Consider the following 22,820-nt stretch of genomic DNA (forward strand, 5'->3'; position numbering starts at 1 on the left):
ATACAGTTCTAAATCACATTTAAAATCAGAATAAAATTAAGTGGGAGTCCACAAATCACAATTGTAGGGTAAGGAAATGTTCACCAGGAAATGAATAACTCTTATGAATATATACTCTTATGAAACTGCAGGCTCTTACAATAATCCTGCCAATGTTTTTATCTGGTTACAGTTTATCTGTAAATATTCAATAAACCATTTCCATTCTTTTATTTAAAAAAGTTTGTTATCTTAATTTCTTATTCTTCCAGTAAGTTTTGCCATTTCTTCATATTCTATAAGTTTTTGTATCCATTCTTCCTTTGCTGGGATTTCTGCTTCTTTCCATTTTTGGGCAAGTGATATTCTTGCCGCTGTAGTAGCATACATGAATAAGTTTCAATACAATTGAGGTAGTTCTATCCCTATAATTCCCCCCCCCCCCCAAATTTGAGAATCACAGAGCTACTATTTCCAGAGCTGTTTAATAATCAATACCTCTGCCCGAGGAACTCGAAGAACTGTCACCCTGTGAGTGGAATAGTGGGGTCTCCCAACGACTCTCAGCACCTTTAACAAACTCCCAGAATTCTTTGGGGGAAGCCATGATTGTTTAAAGTTCTATCATAGTGTCTTAAATATAAGGTGTGAATGTGACCTAGGAGTTAGTGTGGCTTTGAGGGGTGGGAAGCATTGTCTAACTTTAAGCATTTCAGTATTGATTTTGCAAGGACTATTTTGTCAGAAATAGCTCAGAATGTGTCACACTGACTGCATTCTCCCTGCATGTATAAACTTAATATGGAAAGGTAAAGGTAAAGGTAAAGGTAAAGGTAAAGGACCCCTGACAATTAAGTCCAGTCACAGACGACTCTGGGGTTGCGGCGCTCATCTCGCTTTACAGGCTGAAGGAGCTGGCATTTTGTCCGCAGACAGTTTTTTCAGGTCATGTGGCCAGCATGACTAAGCCACTTCTGGAGCAATGGGACTCCAAAACCAGAGCAGCACATGGAAATGCCATCTTCCTGACACTGTGGTACCTATTTATCTACTTGCACTGGTGTGCTTTCGAACTGCTAGGTTGGCAGGAGCTGGGACAGAGCAACCAGAGCTCACCCCATCGTGGGGATTTGAACCGCCAACTTTCTGATCAGCAAGCCCAAGAGGTGTAGTGGTCCGGCTAGGCTAGGACCCTTTTCCTCTAGACTTGCGTATGGAGGGGATCTAGAAGCACCCAGATGTGAGCACACATACCCAGTCTGAAGTGGTGCAGTTCATGCAGAGGTTAACTTTCCTCAATGGAAATCAGAGCAGAGTATTTCTGAAAGGCTCAGACAGCAAACATGAGGATATTTCCATGTATTTTGCTCCATGCATCACTACAGTTTTCAAAGATATAAAAAGGGACGATATTATTTTTTTAAAAAACTGCAGAAATATTGAGACGGCTTGGTAGAAAAGTTTTTTTGTGGTTTCAGATATCTGAGGCCACAGAATTACTGTTCACCTCACCAGATGGATGACCTGTTCAAATTATGTTGGGGTGAGGAACATAAAAGGCTTTCCAGTCTTATGACAGCTCATATCTGACCTCTTAAGGCTTTTGCCCCAGACAGCAGAGCTGCCATGTGGTAACTTATCTATGGCCAGCTGTTCTGGGAGAAAGAGGTGGCTGGGAGACTTCTATTATTATTATTTCCATAGCCCTAGATGATTTTCTGGGGATTTGAGAGGGACGCCACATATGCCAGGAATTATTGCCTCAGAATCCCCAAAAGCCAAGCCAAAGATTTAAGATTCCTTTCCAACATGTCCATCAGATCTGTTTGGGTCTCTTCCCCTCCATGTAAATATTTTTGCATGTGGGATGATTTACTGTTCAAACCAGCTGAGGCTAACTAGCTGCAGTTGCCATCTGGCCAACTTTAACCCAGCCTGAAATGGGCTGTGTGTGTTTGTTTTAAATCTTCTGGCTGCATCTTTTTAAAACATAGGCAGAAGAGACAACCTATCTGTAGCTCATAAACACTGCTTATGACGCATGTGAGCAGGGCCGGATTTAGGTTTGATGAGGCCCTAAGCTACTAAAGGTAATGGGGCCCTTTATATGTCCAGCTGTCCTTGTAAACAACCAATTGTCACTGTTTTCTGTGTTGAATGTATGCTATATGGTAATTTATGGACCTCATAGGTATCTAAAGCCATTGACACATAACAAAATATGTATTTTATCAAAGTGCATCCAGATTTTTTCCTTTACATTTTTTGGGGGGCCCCAAGAGAATGGGGCCCTAAGCTATAGCTTGTTTAGCTTATATGTAAATCTGGTGCCTCATGTGAGTTGAAAAGGAAAACGAGAAGATCAGCTTCTTTCCAAACCTTTCACAATAAATCAGTGGGATGGATTCACATACCTCAGGTGTGGTTCTCCAGGTGGTGCCAAACTACAACTCCCATCATCCCTGGCAGTTGGCTGTGCCTGCTGAGGTTGATGGGAATTGCTGTTCAGCAAAACCTTGAAAGCCAAAGGTTTCCCGCAACTGATATACCTGCTTAGCGGCAAGTTCAGTCTTGTTGTTGGCATCTGTCTGGTGTGCGCCTCCAGGAATGAAGTCAAACCACTGTGCTAGCAGCACCAAAGTGACCTCTCCAGGGCGCAAGCCTGGGCAATTTGTATGGAGGTCTTGGGCTGTCGAGACAACACGACCCAACCCCCAACCTTGCTGATGTGGTCCAAAGGAAGCAGACCAATATGTTTGGCACCAGATTGGCTGCAGGAGTTGATGGAAGGAGACATACAAGGTGCCATCCAACTGTCTTAGGGCATCCTCTCTGGATTTTTGCAGGGCTGTCAGCCAATGCCCCCAAACAGTCAAAAACGAAATCAATTGAAAAGACTTTAAAACATGAGATAGACAAGGGTCCTTGATGCCACCAAGGGGAGTGCCTGAAGGTCTCATGGGGTTCATGGATGCCACGACGGGGGTCCCAGGTATATAAAATGAACTAGTCCACATATCCTGTCCATATTTGAAGTGAACTGTCTGTACTGCTATAAGCCAATGCAAGCTAAAGCACTTTGCCCCCCTCCACATGCGATTTAGAGTCATCCTGCCAGCTTAGAAGTACAGACCAGTCACAGAATATGAGGAAACCTTTATAAGAGGTGAAGTTCACAGGGAGACCTGCAATTAGAGAGGCCAATAAAATTCCAGTTTGCTCAGACAAGTTTTCCATTCTACGGAATGTGGCTCTTTGCACCTTCTAAGAGTGAAAGATAGAAGGCAAAAATATAATTGTGCACCTGGGCTTCAGTTTGGCTCATCACTATTATAACTATACGGTTCCTCACTGTTTCAGTGGAATTATCTGTGCAAGGAACCTGTATAAATAATTCCTCTGAAAGCATGGGGAAGCTGAGCCTAATAATGACTTGCTCAAGAAGATGAGCAGGAAGTCAGCCAGAAAACCTGTATTCCCTGTCTGTTCTGTGATGCCACCCAGAAACCTATAGCTATCTCTGTGTATATCTCTACAGAGGGAGAAACTGCATTGTGCAAGGCTATTTTTGAGCAAATGTGAGTTTCATTAATGTGCAAGCACAACGATTGTGCAAAGATATAGGAAATGCTATTCCAGGAATGTCTCAGGAATGACTCCCAAGCATTTGCCTGAAAGTCTCAGCAGAGCTACATGCATACAAGTTCCTGTGTATAGTTCAGGAACTATAGAAAAATCAGTATTTCTCATTTCATTTTATATGAAAAGACTCAGTTTCATATCTTGGAAATAGGAACAGGGCTTGCAGTCCAAATCCATCTCCCCTGAATTCTCTGAAGGTCTATCTGCTCACCTAGGAACAATTTCACTGCACTTCCAGGCCACTAAAAGTTTGTGCATTTCAGTGCAGATGCCTGAAATCTTCATGCACAAGCTTTTTGTACACCCCCCCCTGCTTTAGATTCTTTGTTTTCATTCCCCATGATTGCAAATTACTATCTAATAAAAGAGTCCTCTCTAGGTTTCCAAGAACTGAACCATAGCAAAAGGAACCCATTCATTTTCTATTCTGTTTTGACACTCCAAAATTAATGCTGCTATATCAAAATTATACAGAGAAACCTGTTACACAATACATTGCTGAGTTCATTCATTGTGACAGCAAGTAAAACAGCTCTGGAAAGAGAAAAGAGCAGTGTGATCTAGGTTACAGTCTCTGCTTTGCATAAGCAAGATTTTCCCCCTCTTTGGTGCCAACTTGTTTGCACAATAGCTCAAATTGGTACAGACAGCCCATTAGATTTTTCATATCACCAGGCTAATAGGAATCTAACTTTAGAAACCATCTTATAATCTGGGGGACGGGGGAGTGTATAGTTTAGTGTAGATATTTTCATTACCTGTTGACAATTTATACTAGCCACAGAATTGTGATGCTCTAAAAAAATATTTTGAAGGCAACAATCTCTTTATTTTCCTACATTCTGCTCTAGTTGGCTGCTTCGGGTGGCCTGTCCTAGGAACGGAAATGTTCTATGAATGATATGCTGTGATTTTCATTTCCACATCCCGAAGCACATTACAGGTTTAGCACTGGGAGACTAATGCAACAACAAACCATGTAGCAACAAATTGTTACAAGGAAAAAAATACTGTTACAAGAACAAACACTTCCTCCTTCCATTCTGCCTTTCTTTGAACATAAGGGGAGGAGTTTAGAAGCTTTTGGTTCTTGTTTGTGGTAAACCATAGACTGCTATTTTGTTCAAAGTGGCAAACTATGGTTTCCACTAACTTTTCCATAGTTTGCCTTCAAAACCAGATTCCAAACCATGGTTTGATCCTGATTTGACTCCTAGCTTGAGGGTGACCAAAGGTTAGCACAAACCACAGTTTCCAGCATTCTGATGAAATGGCAAATTAGGAGGCGAACTAATCACTCAAACATGAAGGAAGGGAAAGAGGAAGAAGGAATTATTTGAGCTCAAGCCTTGTTGCTAATCATTCTTGGAATAGTAAACCATGGCTTGTCTTTATGTCTGAATTAAATGTGATTTCCCAAAGTAACATAGTTAAGCAAAGCCATTCTTTTAGTGTATTTCTATGTACATGAGTATATAATTTTTCAACCAGCACACTAGAGATATTTCCTTTGGAGGGATGCAGATAATCACTAAACACATGCATCTATTACCATGACTAAGAAAACATAAATTGGACATTCTCATTGCAAAATGCTTTCTCTTTCACCTTCTTCAGATATTCTGATGGTAGCCAAAGCTATGAGTTGCAGCTATGAGTGATAATATAGGAAGAGCCAAAATGTTGCATAGAGATCCCACATCACCATGGCAGAAGCCTTGGGGAAAAGACATGTTCGCTGCCGATGGCACAACCACCACCCACATTAATTAGAAGATACCAGTAAGACATGCAACAAAGTGTTGCAGTGTACCTCTGAACAAGGAAGGATTCAAAGAGTTTCCTCTGAGCCAGAAAGAGAGCAGGAGTATCTGCTTGACCTGGTGCCCGGGTTCAGATAACCTCACAAAGCAGGGAATGGGCTCCGCATGTTGTAAGGGTGTTTGAGGTTGGGTGGCAGCGAGGAAGATTTCCCCATAATTCTCTGAGTTGCGGAATCTGCTCTGGTCTCAGGTAGCCAAAATTCTACAAGGGCAGTCACTTTCTATCTTGTGTGTGTGTTTGGCCACTTATGGTGGCTTGAATTTTATCTACTTCTTCATAACTGAGGGTTCTCCCTAGTATGTTGTGCCTTGTATGACTCTGACTTTCATCTCATAGTGACTGGCACAGGCCACTCAAGTTCAGTGCTGGAGTAATGTTGACATACCCTCCCGTATTTCTCCAATGAAAAGAGAGACCTCCCCTCCGACATTTCTCCAGTGAAAACAGGGATGCCCTATTCCATACCCTCCAACATTTCTCTGACAAAAATAGGGGCACTCGCGGGTGGCACTGTGGGTTAAACCACATAGCCTAGGACTTGCTGATCAGAAGGTCGGCGGTTTGAATCTCCGCGATGGGGTGAGCTCCCGTTGCTCAGTCCCTGCTCCTGCCAACCTAGCAGTTCGAAAGCACGTCAAAGTGCAAGTAGATAAATCGGTACTGCTCCGGCGGGAAGGTAAACGGCGTTTCCGTGCGCTGCTCTGGTTCGCCAGAAGTGGCTTAGTCATGCTGGCCCCATGACCCAGAAGCTGTATGCCGGCTCCCTTGGCCAATAAAGCGAGATGAGTGCCGCAACCCCAGAGTCGGCCACGACTGGACCTAATGGTCAGGGGTCCCTTTACCTTTACCTTAAGGACCAGCAGGACATTCCGGGATCAAATCAGAAACTGGGATGGCTTCTGTAAATCCAGGATTGTCCCAGGAAAATAGGGACACTTGGAGGAGCTGCGTTGAATATTTCTCACATAGAATAACTAATTTTATTTTGATAGGAATCTTAAACACTTTTGCCTTTATCCATAGATATGAAAGATCTGGGAATCAAGTGACCAATTCAGGCAAATATAACTAGTAGCAATGACTTTCAGCCCGGATGATTTTAAAAGAGGATTAGACAAATTCATGGGAGGACAGGCAGGCAGTGGCGACTAACCCTGCTGGCTATGCTCTTATGGCTCAGTGGTAGCTGCACCAGCAGAAAAAGGGTAGAGGATAAATTGACAAAACTACCACGCAAGTGTTGGCAGCGGATCAATTTACAGCAAACGTGTAAAACTTGGAGTGCCAGCTTCACCCTCTACAATATGATCAGGGGATGTTAAATATTGTCAAGTATCAAAGTCAAACAACAAACTGAAATATCATCAGATGTGCTACTGCTATGAAATATTCAGTGAATATCCTGCAAATGTTTGAAGATGCAGAGAACATCTGGCAAATGTTTGACATCCTGGTTTGCAGAGAGAATTTGGGGAAGCAAATTCATTACAGCTGTGGGTTGGGAGAGCGTAACATGAAAAGTGACTGTAGGTGATTTTCGGTTCACACCAAAACTGAGGGAATGGTGTTTAAATACTGCCAGCAATGGCTGGATCTATGCTGACCTGTTTAATGTTATTTCCCATTACTAGAATATTATTAGATATGTTGTTCTAAAACATCACAGGGCATACTTGTTAATTAAAACGTCTTTTACCTTTTCCCTCCCGTCAAATGTACCCAGATAAGATCCTCCCCCTATTGTGTGGGCAGGTGGTCCCTCCCCCTACCTGGCCTGATCACCTTGGCAACGCCTCCCCAGGCGGGGTTGGGCAACTGGCTGAAACCTCCAGGTATCCCACCTGGGGAAGGCGAAGCTAAGCCTGTGCTAATGGTGCCGCATAGGGTCCAGGGGGCTGTGCACGAACATGCAAAGGGCACCCCCCCCCCCGTTTAATGTGGGGAGTGGTCATTCCCATTAATAGACTAATATTAGATATGTTGTTCTAAAACATCACAGGGCATACTGGTTAATTAAAACATTTTTTACCTTTTCCCTCCCATCAAAGGTAAGTAATACCTGGCCACACCATTTCCCAAAACACTGTTTCTTTCCCTGCTTCTGGTCGCTGTTTGCTCTGCTCCACCCTCTGGTGTTACATTTTAATCCTCCCTCCCTCCTTGCTCGAATACCATAGGAGGGGTGTCAGAGTTTGAATGCAGTAAAGAAAGGTAAAACACTACATAGGGACATATGAGCAGTATTTCATCGTTACAGTCATACCTCGGGTTAAATATGCTTCAGGTTGAGCGTTTCCAAGGAACGTGTTACTTCCGGGTTTCGCTGCTCGTGCATGCGCAGATGCTCAAAATGACATCATGTGCATGCGCAGATGCGGCGACCTGCACATGCGCACATGCGGGTTGCCTTCGCTTCAGGATGCGAATGGGGCTCCGGAACAGATCCCGTTCGCAACCAGAGGTACCACTGTATAGCTGCATAAAACAATTAACAACAATTTATGGTGGTACCTCAGGTTAAGTACTTAATTCGTTCCGGAGGTCCGTTCTTAACCTGAAACTGTTCTTAACCTGAAGCACCACTTTAGCTAATGGGGCTTCCAGCTGCCGCCGCGCCGCCAGAGCAGGATTTCTGTTCTTATCCTGAAGCAAAGTTCTTAACCTGAAGCACTATTTCTGGGTTAGCGGAGGGTGTAACCTGAAGCGTATGTAACCCGAGGTACCACTATATTACTTTCCCCAGCCACTCTGGGCGGCTTCCAACAGGAGATTAAAAATACATTAAAATATCAGTCATTAAGCATTAAATTTATTAAGCATTAAACAATAAAAAGCAAGGTAATAACACATTGTGCATCTAAAAAGTAGGGCGTCATGTGTCCATGTACATTAGCAAAACCATTCCTTAACCCCTCCTTAACGTTAAAAACCATGAGTGTAGACCCACCATATATTCAGTGAAAACATTGTGGCTTGGATACATGCTGAAGGAACTGCATGACTGTGTAAAACAGTGAGCGTAGAATCGCCCAGAATGGTACAACATGAGGAAGGGACTTTGGGTTGATGCTTGTGGCATCGTTCAGAGCCCTTAATACACTGCAGGATAAAAGAACCTGTCCACCCCCAATATTGTTAGACTAAAACTTGCAACATCCTTGGCCCATGACCTTTCTGGCTGGGGATCAAGGGAGTTGGCAGTATGTGTCTGAATATCAGTTGTTGGGAGAGTTCTCTTGTGCTCACGTCCTGCATGTGGGTTTCATATAGTCACTGTGAGAGCAGGATACTGGACTAGAAGGACCATTGGCCTGATCCAGCAGGTGATAACAACAACAACAACAACAACCAGGGACGCGGACTTATAAAAAATATTGGGGGGGGCCCGGGAAAGCTCATGAATAATAAATAAGCTCATGAATATGCAAATAAAGTGGTGCCGCCTCCTCGTGAGCGAATAGGGGAGAGCGTGCTGCGCCTATTAATCAGCTCCGGAACAGCTGATATGTGGGAAACGTGGGGCTAGCCGGAGAAGAGAGGGCGAGCCCCCTCCGCTCCGGCCCTAAATAGGCTGGCTGGCTGGCTGGGAGGTGTGGCCGGTCGGGATTCCCCTGTTCTCGCGGGGGCTGAAACCGCCAGGAGGAAGGAAATTCCCCCCGGCAGTGGCGGTGGTGCTGCGAAGCAGCGAGGCAGGAGCCCCCGCCCCCGGGGATTCCCTAATCTCGCGGGGGACGGCCGGGGCTCTCCGACTAGGGCGCGCGGCTGGCTGGCTGGCTGGCGAGGGAGCAGGTGGGGAGGAGGCGGGGGACGGCGGCGGCGCTCTGCTAGAAGGGCGCCCGAGATTATTGGGGGGGCTGAGCCCCCCCCCAATTTTTTTTGAGGGGGCTCGAGCCCCCTCAGGCCCCATGGAGTCGGCGCCTATGACAACAACAACAACAACAACAACAACAACAACAACAACAACAAAAATTTATTATTTACACCCTGCCCATCTGGCTGGGTCTCCAGCCACTCTGGGCCGCTTCCAACGAAATATTAAAATACAATAACCTATTAAACATTAAAAGCTTCCCTAAACAGGGCTGCCTTCAGATGTTTTCTAAAAATCTGGTAGTTGTTTATTTCTTTGACATCTGGTGGGAGGGCGTTCCACAGGGCGGGTGCAACTACCGAGAAGGCCCTCTGCCTGGTTCCCTGTAACTTGGCTTCTCTTAGCGAGGGAACCGCCAGAAGGCCCTTGGCACTGGACCTCAGTGTCTGGGCACTTATGTTCTTACGTTGAAATCCGAAATCATCCGAAAAACCACTCGTACGATCTGTCCTGAGCAGGACTGGTCAGGTTAAGATGCTAATCCTATTAGCCTCGCACTTGTCTGGGTCACTGCAAACTACTGCAGCACAAGGAAATGGCTACCCTGGCTGAAATGGGCACTTAATCAGATTAATTAACTTTTTCACTTCCCACTGCTTTGTGTTCTCACTGCAGTACATTTTCTTCAGAGGAGCACGAGAAGTTCAGCAGTACAAAAGAAAATTACATCAGCGGCTATGGTTGGCAAATAGCCGTGGGTCAGTGAGGTTGCATGTTTGCAGGGTAATTAAAATCTGGATCAGCTGGCAGGCTGATCCAAAGTTTGATGACTGAAGCACAACTGATTCTGCAATGTATGACTGAGGGTGGGGAAAGTGGACTAGCAAGATGAGGAAACTGAAATCGGCTGACTGGCATCTCCTTTAGTTTGGGGTACTTGCCAGGGATGGTTTGTACAGTTTCTTTTTCCTTTTCTAGTTGTCGAACAAGATACATAGGCAACAAATCTACGTGACTCCCACATTTAAAAACTGCAAAGCGTGAAGCGTTTCAAGGATTGAAACCCGATATAATAATTAATTGTACAGAGGGCATGCTTCATGGGACTGAAAAGAGTTCTAGTTCAGCAACATCTGCAGGACCAAATGTTCCCCACTCCTTATTAAGGCAGTCCAAAAACTTTGTCAGACTCTTCTTCAGGTTGGATCAAACATAAATACGAAGTGGGCTGTGGCCTTCTGGGTCAAGTGCAATGGAGTGCATGTGTGTGTTTCTTGGGGCATGGTAGGAAAAAACCCCTCAGAGCATGCCATGGCGTTGTTTCAGAAATGTCGAAAATGTCATTTCAGAATTAGAACAGAAAGTTCCCTTTCATGACTCCAGAGAATTTCTGCATTGGGATGGGATTGTGATACAGTAGTACCTCGGGTTAAGTACTTAATTCGTTCCGGAGGTCCGAACTTAACCTGAAACTGTTCTTAACCTGAAGCACCACTTTAGCTAATGGGGCCTCCTGCTGCTGCCACGCCACCGGAGCACGATTTCTGTTCTCATCCTGAAGCAAAGTTCTTAACCTGAAGCACTATTTCTGGGTTAGCGGAGTCTGTAACCTGAAGCGTATGTAACCTGAAGCATATGTAACCCCAGGTACCACTGTATATGTGTGGAAGGGGCCCATGCCACAAGTTTGTGTTGTCTGAGTCCCTAAACTATGACTCTCATCATCTCTGACCATTGGCCATACTGGCTGAGTACAACAACATCTGGAGGACCACAGATTAGCCCAGGGTCTCCCAAACTTGGGTCTCCAGTTGTTTGTGGACTACAGCTCCCATCACTCCTGACCATGGGTCCTGGAAGCTAGGGATGATGGGAGTTGTAGTCCAAAAACAGCTGGAGACCCAGGTTTGGGAAACCCTGGGTTAGCGGGTCCAGTTTCATAGGCTGGCTCCAGGTCTGAGGGGGTCTTGAGCAATGTGTCCCTCTCCTCTTCTGTCAGTTGGCTGTGGTGAGCAGGAACATTCCTGGCTGCAGTGACAGTATTCCAAGCAGTGTTGGGCACCTGGGCTTAGCCACCATTTGATTTCCTGGCAACTCCTAAGAGGTTGAGTGTGTTGTGGGAAATGGTGACTCAATTCAGCTGCAGGAAGAGGGCAGAATAAAGGGGCTGCACCTCCAGGAGGCCCTGGGTGCTGATGCCACTCCTGTGCTTTCATCATAGCAAGACGATTCCTGCACATCATGGGGATATTTTGATTGACTCAGCATTTCTGCCATCATAGCATGCTTCATACATTACTCAGACAGCTGAACTCTGCACTCCCCAGGCTACAGTTAAAAACGGGAACTGTCAACAGGCAGCAGGGTGAGAAAACACATATAGACATGGGAAGCAGCTAAAGACTGCCACATTATTATTTTTCATAGATAAAAAAAGTGCAGAATCGCACATGCCGGCCAGTTTCTGTTTTGACTTGAAATGTTCATTTTGCGCTTCTCAGAAGTACATAAAGGCAAGAAGCGGGCAGGAGGAGCTCTGGCCTGTAATGGCGCCCACCTGAGAGGTCCTGTGACTGCACTCCGGCACAGGTCACAACACTGTTGTGGTTCAGAGGCATCCAAGAACACTGTGCTTAAATTCTCCCTTTCTCACCGCTCACAGTAAGGAGGAACACCGGTATGGTGCTATCAGAGTACGAAGCCAGAGTTCTGAACATTTACATTTCAGTTCACTTTCCACTGTACTTCTGAATTTAGCCAAAGTAGCTTTGAAACTTGAACAACCCCCTCACGAAGTTTCAGGACTCAGAATACATGCCCCACCCAACTTGTCTGCAGGCTTCAAGAAAGGGCAGGGTGAAGAAGAAGGCTTCTCAACAGGGCCTGGGTGGGTTCCTTGATCTCCTCCTGGTATAACGGAAGAATAAAAAAAGAGTGCAGTCAGAATAGAAAGTATTTCATATCTTCACTGGGAAAGGCACCTCTTATCTAATGGTAAGACACTAAAACAATCAAGAGCTATATTTATTTTTAACTTGGCTTGACTGAAGGCTCTGTTGCAAAGGCTAAAGGTGATAGTTTGGAGAAATATTAATCAGACACTTCTACTTAAGGTTCGATCTCTCTTTTCCCTTTTGGTTTATGGTTTTCACAGAAAAGAAGAGCCTGCAGCCCACCGCCATGAAGGTCATCAAAACACTCTTGGTCTACCGACGTTTTCTTCTCATCGTCTTCACTCCCCTCCTGCTTCTCCCATTGCCTCTCGTCATCAGAACCAAAGTAAGTGAATAATAACTGCTGCACTACATCTTTATGTTTCCAAAGCCTCACTGAAATGTTTCATCTTCCTCTCAGTTATTTTTTTCCTCAGATTGGTCTCTTCACAAAACTCTGCTGTGCGATACAGATCGAAAGTGATTAAAAAAAATCACAGAGAATCTTCCGCAAAGTCTTCCTGATGTGTTCTTAGCAGATAAAATGGATAGGCTGTCACCCAGACAGTTTTAAATATTTTAAACATTTCACTTCTGTACCAAACCCTGGGCACTGTCAGGAGTATAGCTTTAGTGTGCTTTGTCATTATAGATATGTACAAGGTGTCAAGAAGATCTATCTTTTAATTGCCTTTTTAATTTGAGAGGGAGAATCTGTGGCTAGCTTTATGGGAGATATAATTTCAGTAATGACAGTTACTTGCTGCAGTATTTGGAGAACTGGAACAAGAGAGGGAATGTCAACATTCCCAGCTGAATGGAATGAAATAATTGATAGGCTGATAATCAGTTACGTTCTTGCTATCATTTGCTCCATTGCTCTGCATTATACATTTAAACCGGTGTCATACCAGTTTAAAAAATTGTGAGGGGCACATGACAGTTGTGCTGCCAACAGATTAAGATCAATGTGTGTGGCAGCTTCCACACAGCAACTAGTCATGAATCTTTTGTGCGTTTTAATAAAGGATCCTGTACTTGCACGTAAATTCAGTATTTTACATTAAAGGCCTTCGTGTTGACTAATCACAGAAGGCCAAAGTGAGCAGAAATTCATTATTTCTTTGTCACCAGAGAAACATGGCCTTTTATCTTGCTGCCTCATCAAGACATATGTCAGAAGTTAATGGTATTAATGGGTGAAGTATTGACTCCACAAAAGGCAAAGGCAAAACTCTCGTTGATTTCAATGGATCTGCCGCCTTTCATCTTCTTCAGAAATGGTGCCAATTTTGATGTCAGTGTACTTTCACAGAGCTACTCTGCCTACAAACACACAGAATTGTATCCCCCCCCCCGCTCCCTGCCCCTCATTTAGGGAGGAAACAAAACTCTTGTTACTATTGTGTGGTTTCTTGTCCTCATTCAAGGTCATGTTCAAAGGAAGTATTTCTTTTCAGAACAGAGAATAATAGAATCTATGCAGATTCAAAGATGAACCTATGACATCCAATTGATTCCATCCTCTGTTGTAGCTCACACCACTTATAGATAGATATATGTCCTCCACCATCAGTATGTGATATGTATTGTCTGGCACTAAGATACACACCACTGGAAAGCAATATTTATTTTTAAAGGTATGTGATAGTTGTCCAGCAGCACGCATGCTGATCTATACACAGACCAGCATACTTCGAAAATCAACACACATCCTGCTTTAACATGATAATGCACATCTAAATCTGTGTGAAGCAGAGAATCCAATTCTATATTTGGGGGAAACTGGTGTTGTTACGTTGTTTGTGTCTCCAGCCACTGATTGAAATCATCTTAAGTCGAAAGAAAATATGACTTAGATGCTGTTGACAGGCTAAGCATGGATGCTTACAAATGGCAGCCACACCTAGGCTGGAGTTAAAACGTTTGGGTCTTTTTAGGTTACCCAAAAGATGGAAATTGGCAGGCATTTACATACAATATGGTGAATGAAAATCGGGGTTCTTAAATGCACAGGGGAGCCTACACAAGCAAGCTCCCTGCTACAGATGGTCACCTCCCAAGTCATGGAGGACAACCAGGAATGCGACAGGAGAAATGGGATGGATATTCTAATCCTTGCACCATGTGATGGAGGAACTGAGAGAGCCAGAGAGCAAGTTTCTATTAAAGGGGGCTACCGTGAGCAGAACACTGGCCATTCTTGTCCATTGGAAAGTTTTCCCCACTCTGATTTTGGCAGAGCGCAGGGGAAATGAATGATGAGATTTGTAAAATGGATGACGTTCAAGCAAATTCACCCTTAGCATTACTTGTCAGTACAGCAAAGTTATGGTTCATAGAATCCCAGTGTCGTTGCCTTACAACTCAACACATGAAAGTGTGTAGCAGATTTCAGGGCTGGTCACTGTTTGGCAACTCTCTAGAATTATGTGTGAATGATTACAAAGGAAAGGGAATGATTTTGAAACCTGTGAGACTCCAGCATCTCACAGCATGGCTATAGCTGACTTTGGCTTCACATCTAGGACAAGATTTGAGATAAGTTCACAGATGGCCTTTCTGTGTTCTCCTTTTTCTTCTTTGGCTATGTAACTGTGTGAGAATGTGGTTGAATATGAAAAGATTTGATGAAATAAATCACAAGCAATAAAAGCTAGAGGTGAATAAATTTCTCTTGTTTACAGCCTTGTTGAAATGTAGCCCTGCCTAAGAGATGGATAATATAGTTTCAGGCACAGAGAACTAACTCTGCTCAATCAGTTATTTTAATGACTAATCCCGTTGTTAAACTTCCCACCACCATAGCATATGTGCAATATGATCCTTTGAGGTATCCTTCAAATGGTGAAGAGAGACTGGCTACAGAACCTTTAATATGTATATAATGTGTCTCGGCTTTGTCTTGCTTGCAGTTGGCTTCTGACTTTAATGATAGCTCGAGCTGGGTAATAACATCTTCTTTGTGGTTATTACTGCATGGCAAAATCTATTCCAGATGACTCAGAACATTAAAAAGTAGGCAGAGCTGTCTGTCCCAAGCTATTGCTCCATCACACTCATGCCACACAGCTGTGGAGAAATCAGTTTCCCAGGATGTTAAACAGCTCTTGGAAGCCAGGTGATGATCGGATTGGAAAGAGACATCATTAGAAAGGTGATGATCAGATAGAAAATGTTGTAACCCATAAGGTTGCAGACCACAACCAATTGTGATCCCAGCTTGAAGAAGAAGCTCCCAGGTGACTGTGGGTGTAAATCATGGTTTCCCGAAAGTGGGCCTCCAGCTGTTTTTGGACTACAACTCCCATCACTCCTAGCTAGCAGGACTAGTGGTCAGGGATGATGGGAATATTAGTCCAAAAACAGCTGGAGACCCAAGTTTGGGCAAGCCTGGTGTAAATGAAGAAGGCCTACATATAAACTGGGTTTAGATCAATTAACTTTTGAGGTTTCCAAAGTCTGAAGTTGGAAACACGCAGTAATCTCTTAAACTGCAGAACAGGACTAGCCACTGTGATGCCCTCCACATGTTTTGACAGCAACTTCCACCATCTCTGACCGTTAGCCATGAGGCTGATGGGAGCTGGAGTTTACAATATCAGCGGGGTACCATGAGTGGTTGTAGTCCAGACACATCTGGGAGGGCCACAGGTTCCCCATCCTTGTTCTATGACTTTTCCCAAGTAGACCCTTCTTCTTCAGGAGATCTTTGGTGATAACATCTCTTGGCAACATGAATGGTTCTACACTGACTCTGCACTACCCACCAGGCCTGTTGCTGCTTTTGCTCTTGAGGTCCAGCTGGTGAACAGGAAGAAATAGTGGGGTCAAGGTAGAGTGCAAATGGTGATCAGAGAGGTTGTTGAGGGCCAGGTGAGAGGTTTATGAGACCAGCTTCTTTGAGTTGTCATAGGACAAGAGCAGGTTCTTTCAGGTTGCCAGTTGGGGGTTTTCTGTGGGATTCCATGCCTCTTCCTCTGAGGAAGTCTCCCCAAGGTCCTAGTCAGACAGGACCCTGACATTTGAGATATTTGTGCAAGGATGGCCAATGTGGTACCTTTCAGGTGTTGTTGGAATGCTACTCTTCGTTATCCCTGACCACTGAAAATGCTGGCTAGGGCTGATGGAGTTTTGATGAAGCTGGCTACCCTTGTGTTTGTCACAATCAAGATTCAAGGCCAATGAATTGGCCCAAACTGTCGTATCTCATCAACAAACGTACCTGTGATGTGGAGTGTGAATACACCTAGCAATTTTTTTTTACACTATATAGCAATCCATCTCCTTTGCTTCTGCCCTGCACATAGACTCAAGCTGCACCAGAAGTTCGAAAAGATCTTGAGAATTTTCCTCCATTATTTCTGCTGTGGTTCTGCGGACCACCGGAAGGCTCATTATGGATCATCAATGGTCCACAGAATTACTTTTTTATGACGATCAGAGAGTTGGTGCAGGTTGTAAATGTGAGGAAGTGATAGACATTCCATGCACTGATATCGGATGGATCTGTTGGGCCTCTTTCCACCTGCCGCATCAGTAAAATAACAACTCAGAATGTTTCACAGTCTGAAAAATGCAGAGAAGAGCAAGATTAAAGATATGGCAAGTTTTCCACACGTCAAAGCTTCTTCAAAATAATTTTCACTAGATTGGAATGAACTGAAAAGGGCACTTTTCAACCATACAAAGAGGCATTTTTATTAACCTTTACTTGAGAGAGAGAGAGAGAGAGAAAGAGAGCGCGCTATAGCAGATATATCTTAATATCACACGTTCATCATTTAAAGACGTTTACCATCTGCATTTTGGTTGTTGTTGTTTCTTTCTTACTCCTCCCTTCTGCACCACTGCTTTGCATAACATCAAGCCTGCTGAAAGGTACTGGGAAACACAAAAGCTTGATCAATATTATATGACAATTATGGTTGGTCCTAATAATGTTTCAATTACTGAGGTATGTGGAGAAATTGATGTGATCTATCTATCTATCTATCTATCTATCTATCTATCTATCTATCTATCTTCTTTGCCCTATAATGCAAACGAGGGATTTCTCCAATGAAACGGATGCAATAGATGGGGGAGAGAAGGAGTGATTTGGAATACACAAAGACAGTTTGCCCCTCAAAATATTTCCTGTGGCAAGTCATGGAGGCTATACATTCTCGATAAGAGCACAGCATGTCTGGGGGAGGTAATCGCATCCCTAAGGAGTTCTTAAGATTGTGATGAATCCAGCACAGTAGGGCTTAAGCATCCCCAGTGCTTGAGTAAAAATAAACCCAACCTGAAATTGTCCCTGCCATATATGTGCTGGCTGGATGTTTTGTCTGAAACTTCTGTTGAGCAATCAAATGGGGAAACAGTGTGCAATGATTATGTGTCAGCAGCACAGCAAGTTGGCTGAAATAGTGTGACTTTTTATTCCTCCTCTTGAAAGCTGCTCTGCCACGGTGCACCTCAGACCCTTCTTACATGACCTTGAGAGAGCCAGTGTGGTGTAGTGGTTAAGAGCGGTAGACTCGTAATCTGGTGAACCGGGTTCGCTTCCCTGCTCCTCTACATGCAGCTGCTGGGTGACCTTGGGCTAGTCACACTTCTCTGAAGTCTCTCAGCCCCACTCACCTCACAGAGTGTTTGTTGTGGGGGAGGAAGGGAAAGGAGAATGTTAACCACTTTGAGACTCTTTTGGGTAGTGATAAAGCGGGATATCAAATCCAAACTACTACTACTCTTCTTCTTCTTCTTCTTCTTCTTCTTCTTCTTCTTCTTCGTCGTCGTCGCCTGAGGGCTCCTTCCCAAGCTTCTTCCTGCTGCATTGCTTGGGTAGCAATAGTCTCAGACCACACAGCCACACAATAAAATGCTGCTGTTTAGGGGTGGGAAATGATGTTCTTTCCCTTCTGGGTAACCTTCCCAGGGCCACATCCCTGTCGTGGGCAGTCAGAAGCCCAGGATATGTCCCTATTTTCACCAGAGAAATGTTGGAGGGTATGGAACAAGGAATGTAATTTTGCCTTATAATCGGCTAGTTTCTACAGAAGCTTACACACCATTTCCTCCAACTAGGCAAGCAAGAGCCATGACCCAAGTCCAAGGGCCCATTACAGCCCGACAAATAACGCTTTGCGTTATTTGTGAAGAGTGTGGCCTGGAAAGAGTGCTGAGGGCTAGGTAGAGAGGCCCTTGGACCATGGCAACCAAAGGCTTATCTCTTTACTCTCCTGCCACAAATGGAATGAAAATCTGCCCACCACGTGTGGACTGAAGCCTGAGGGAAACGTTCCCAGAGGGTGTCACCAAACTCCCCACACATAAAGGAACTCAGATGGGCTTCTGTGTACAGTGGCAAGCTTTCAAATTTTAGTGTACGATGCCAAAATTTGGTGCCTTCCCCACCTCTTGCCTTCCATTCTAAGTCATTGTTGTGGGGAATTTCCTTTCTGGGTGAAGAGTGAAGAAATAAGTGTTTACAGTGGAATCACCTTCCCCCATGCCTGTTATTTAATCAACCAAAACTTAACTAAACACTGCACATTAAGCACAGCGTGATGCGTAGTTTGGCCAAGACTCAATTTTAGTCAATAAATATCTTGACTTCCTTTCCTTTCCTTTTCTTTTTTTGAAAGCCTTGGCCTGTAACAATCCACCTTCCCAGATTCTTTCCCCCCGCCCGCCCCGGCAGGTGATCAAAATCAATTTTGCATTTAACTCTGTGTTGGCTTCTGCATTTCATTTAAATATATTGAGGCAAAATGTGGGGAAATGTCCCGCTAATTCAGAGATGGCTATGACAGTCTGTATGGTTGACCTCCACACCCCACCTTAAATAAACGAGGACAGATGGTTCAGGATCAGTAACTTTCATATTGATGTGCTGATTTGGTATTAATGAAATATATATGTTAATGGAAAACTCATACCTGGCACAGATTTTTCTACGTTTGTGTGTTTGGCATGGATGTGGCTTTCACCAGATGAAATTCTGAGCATGGGAACATCAAGTTCCAATGTCCCTGAATCTCAGTAGAAAATTCCTATTCTAAAGGGCTGTCATCAGAGGGAAAGGAGGAAATAATTATTTTTCCAGCTGTATCAGCTGTACCAGCAACTGGACTGGAAACATACCCTCCAACATTTTTCTGATGAAAAGAGGGACATCCCAACATTTCTCTGACGAGAATAGGGATGTCCTAACATCTTTTCATATTGTTTTAAAGTTAAATGTAGATGTCTCGTTTTGGGTGAAAATATTGCTGATTCAAAATAAGGCTATGCATGAGTGTATTTACAAAATATTGTGACATTTGCCCACCAGCGGAATTGCCAGTCTCCTCACAGAGAAATGATCCCCGTTTCTCGCTATTATTGTTCTGAGGTATTCAGGTAGGTGGCAGGTGTTGTGTTTCCCACCATGTTCCCCCAGAGGAATCTGAAGTATCATTATTTTTGGCCATAAAAGTTGGGTGGAAGGAGAGTGGAAATGGAAATATAGCTTTTGACAAAGCGCCAAGACTCTTTGGACAAAGCACAGTCTTCCACCTCACGGGAGGGCAACAAAGGAATCCACTTTATTCCGTTGCTCTAACTCACTATTGTCTACTTTGATTTCAAGCAGAGGTCTTTCGCTACCTGGTCCTTTTAACTGGCGGTGTCCATCAAAACTGGAACCTTATTCATTCAAAGCACCCTGCTCTTTCATTGAGATGCAGCCCCTTTGCAACGCAGTGCCTCCCCTCAAATGTCTGTTCCATTGACAGTTTGTGGAAAACAACGAATAAATAAATAAATAAAACATAATATTTAGAATTTGAAAGCAAATGGCCATGGCAGATAGCTATTATTTCATTCTTCAGGTGATCCTTCTTGGAACATGACTCAAAGAACAGAGGTTTCTGCTATATCAGCAACATTGTGAATGTGACTTGGGAAATCGCTGGAGTCTAGTTGAAGAGGAGAGTCTCCCCATTATATCTTATCGTCCTTTCCAGTCAGGGGTTATAATGTTTTCTGTCTGATTGCTCGTGTTGTACTACAGAAATCTGAATCTGTTTTTCTTTCATTCTATTTTCTCTTTTCAATTCTAGGAAGCAGAATGTGCCTACACGTTATTTGTGGTGGCCATCTTTTGGCTCACAGAAGCATTACCCCTGGCCGTTTCAGCGTTACTTCCTGCTTTAATGTTCCCATTGTTCGGAATTATGGCTTCCAAACAGGTAAATTTCCTGTTGTTGTTGTTGTTGTTGTTGTTGTTGTTGTTGTTGTTGTTGTTGTTGTTGTTGTTGTTGTTGTTGTTGTTGTTCCTCCTCCTCCTTTCCTTTCCCTTCCACTACTCCAACTGCCCATATATTTGGTAGCCCAAACATCAAACCATTTGCTTGCTTTATTTGCTTTCTTTAACAGTGAATTTATACAAATCCTAATGCCTCGAGGCCTTGGACACACTCAAAGCATCCCTACTGAGCCCATTCTGGTGGGCTGGGGAGACTGGTGCTGTCTAGAAGTACAGCAAGGGAATCACAACCACTATGCCTCTTGCTACCACTTCGAAACACAGGAGACAGCAGTGATGAAACCTGAAACTTGATTTCACATCCCATTTGCCCCTGAAACCCGATACAATCTGGGCCAAAAGTTCAGCTTTTCCAACTTTCTTCCAAGCACTGGCTACCACTCTCTTTATGGATACGGCCTGCTCCTTTGCAGAACCTTTTCTGCACTGGAGAAATTGGTTTCATTCCCCTCTCATTCTTCTGAGTTTCTTATGGCCCATCACCAGGCTGGCTCCCAACTCCCATGCCTTCCACCAACTCCCATTAGACCCATCCAAGTCCAACTGTTGCACCAAATTTATAGACATCTTGACTGGGCAAAGCTAGAGAATACAGAGAGGCGGGTGAACTCCATATTTTGGGTTTGCTGCTGGGACAGAGAGATGGTGCTAGAATTCAGGTATTCCTCAGCATGGTGCTGTCAATGCCCGCCTCCCTTGAAACACATCCCATGTTTAATTTTAGTTTAATTTTATTCCTCTAGCAACAGCAGCTCCTGGTTTCAAGAGCAATCGTGAGGATTGAAGTCCCTGTTGTTTCTCTTTATACATCTAGGTGGCTTCATTCGTTTCGATTTTCCTCCACAAATTGTACAGCTCATTATTTTCCTGAGATGGAATCATGGTAGCTAAATAGCGCACATTTAGCTAAACAAAATGAATTTTGCTTTTAGGTGGCATCGGCTTATTTCAAAGATTTTCATCTGCTGTTAACGGGAGTGATTTGTTTGGCAACGTCAATAGAGAAATGGAATTTGCACAAGAGAATTGCCTTGAAAATGGTGATGCTGGTGGGTGTTAACCCTGCATGGTATGTAGCATACTGACAAAAGAAACTGATATAAACTGAAAACCCCTTTGGCTCTGTAGTGCAAGTAGACTTGCCAGCTCTTTTCTTCACCTATCCTTTATAAAACTGCACAATAAGAAGAAATTCTGCAGATGCTACTCTCCCCAGCACTGTAGCTCTCTGGCAATAACAGAAGCTTCACCTGTTGCAATTTTCAGTGTTATGTAATTGTGATTGGAGCACAACAATTCAAGTAGCAACTTTGGGGCAAGTTGGGTGGGTTTGTGTGCAAAGTATCACAAAGTATATGGTGTGTGTGGGGGAGGAGTAGAGGGGCTGTTTCCCCAGGTGCAAAATTTTGGGTGTGTGTGCAAAATTTCAAAAGAAAAATAAACTGCTTTGAGGGTGTGTTTTTTAAACCAATCAAGCAGTGTAAAAATTTCATGAACTAAACAATAACAATAAAATAAATGGCCACCACTGGTCTCACATCCCCAGCTTTTCTCTCACTGCTGGGAAGACCCTTCCCCACCTCCATTACTGCTACCCGGCCCTGACAGGAACTACAGGAACCCTAACCCTTGCCCCAGGCACTGGCAACCCATGCTACACCACTGCCATTTACAAGCCATAATTACAGTTTTATTTGGCTGCTAAAGAGATTTGCTAAGGCCAGTCTTTTGCCAAAATTGAATTATACATATCGTTGGGATGAGAAGACGAGTTTTACACGAAACACTTCTGTTATTGGCAATAGTGGCGCACGGCTCAGAACAAAATAGCAGATGAATTTGTGAACAGCTCTGACTCATACTTCTTAATGACTGGTATTAAGCAACTGAGAGATCTTTCATACATTATCTCATCGTTAGTATTCCATCCAAAGCTGAGGTAGTGCTAAGCAGTTTTATTGCAGACAGATAGGAAGACTAAGCCCACCCCCTCCACCCCCCAAAATATTGCTGACAGCTGTTACAAACGAGAAGACAGGAGAAATGAAATATCATGTTGTGCTCCTTTTTATTGTTCGTAAGGGGTCAGGTAGCCCCTGTCAATCCAATCAGCAAGACCAAAAGCAGTTTGCCAGCATTGCAGGCTTTTTGGTTCTTGAATTGTCAGATGCTGCTGTGAAAGGGGAAGCAAGGAGTTGTCAGTTTCTCACTTGATGATGGTAAATTAGCACAGTTAGGGAAAGCAGAATGGGTGAAGTGGGAAACCTCAGTGAACCTTGGAGACCCTGAGGACCATGCTTGTGTGTACATCCCTGCCTGCAAGACTGATCACAGT

General features: G+C 43.9%; 1 protein-coding gene across 1 annotated transcript in view; it reads left to right on the plus strand.

Annotated features, from left to right (window-relative positions):
- Positions 1-22,820, plus strand: part of SLC13A1 (solute carrier family 13 member 1) — an 87,967-nt gene that overhangs the window by 24,457 nt on the left and 40,690 nt on the right. The window contains exons 2-4 of the mRNA XM_083463563.1: positions 12,411-12,535; positions 20,280-20,408; positions 21,418-21,554. Coding sequence (XP_083319689.1) covers positions 12,437-12,535; positions 20,280-20,408; positions 21,418-21,554 — 365 coding nt within the window. The 5' untranslated portion in view covers positions 12,411-12,436. The remainder of the gene's footprint in view (positions 1-12,410; positions 12,536-20,279; positions 20,409-21,417; positions 21,555-22,820) is intronic.

The sequence above is a fragment of the Podarcis liolepis genome, assembly GCF_965112155.1.
Source record: "Podarcis liolepis genome assembly, chromosome: 10".
In the NCBI taxonomy this organism is placed as follows: domain Eukaryota; kingdom Metazoa; phylum Chordata; class Lepidosauria; order Squamata; family Lacertidae; genus Podarcis; species Podarcis liolepis.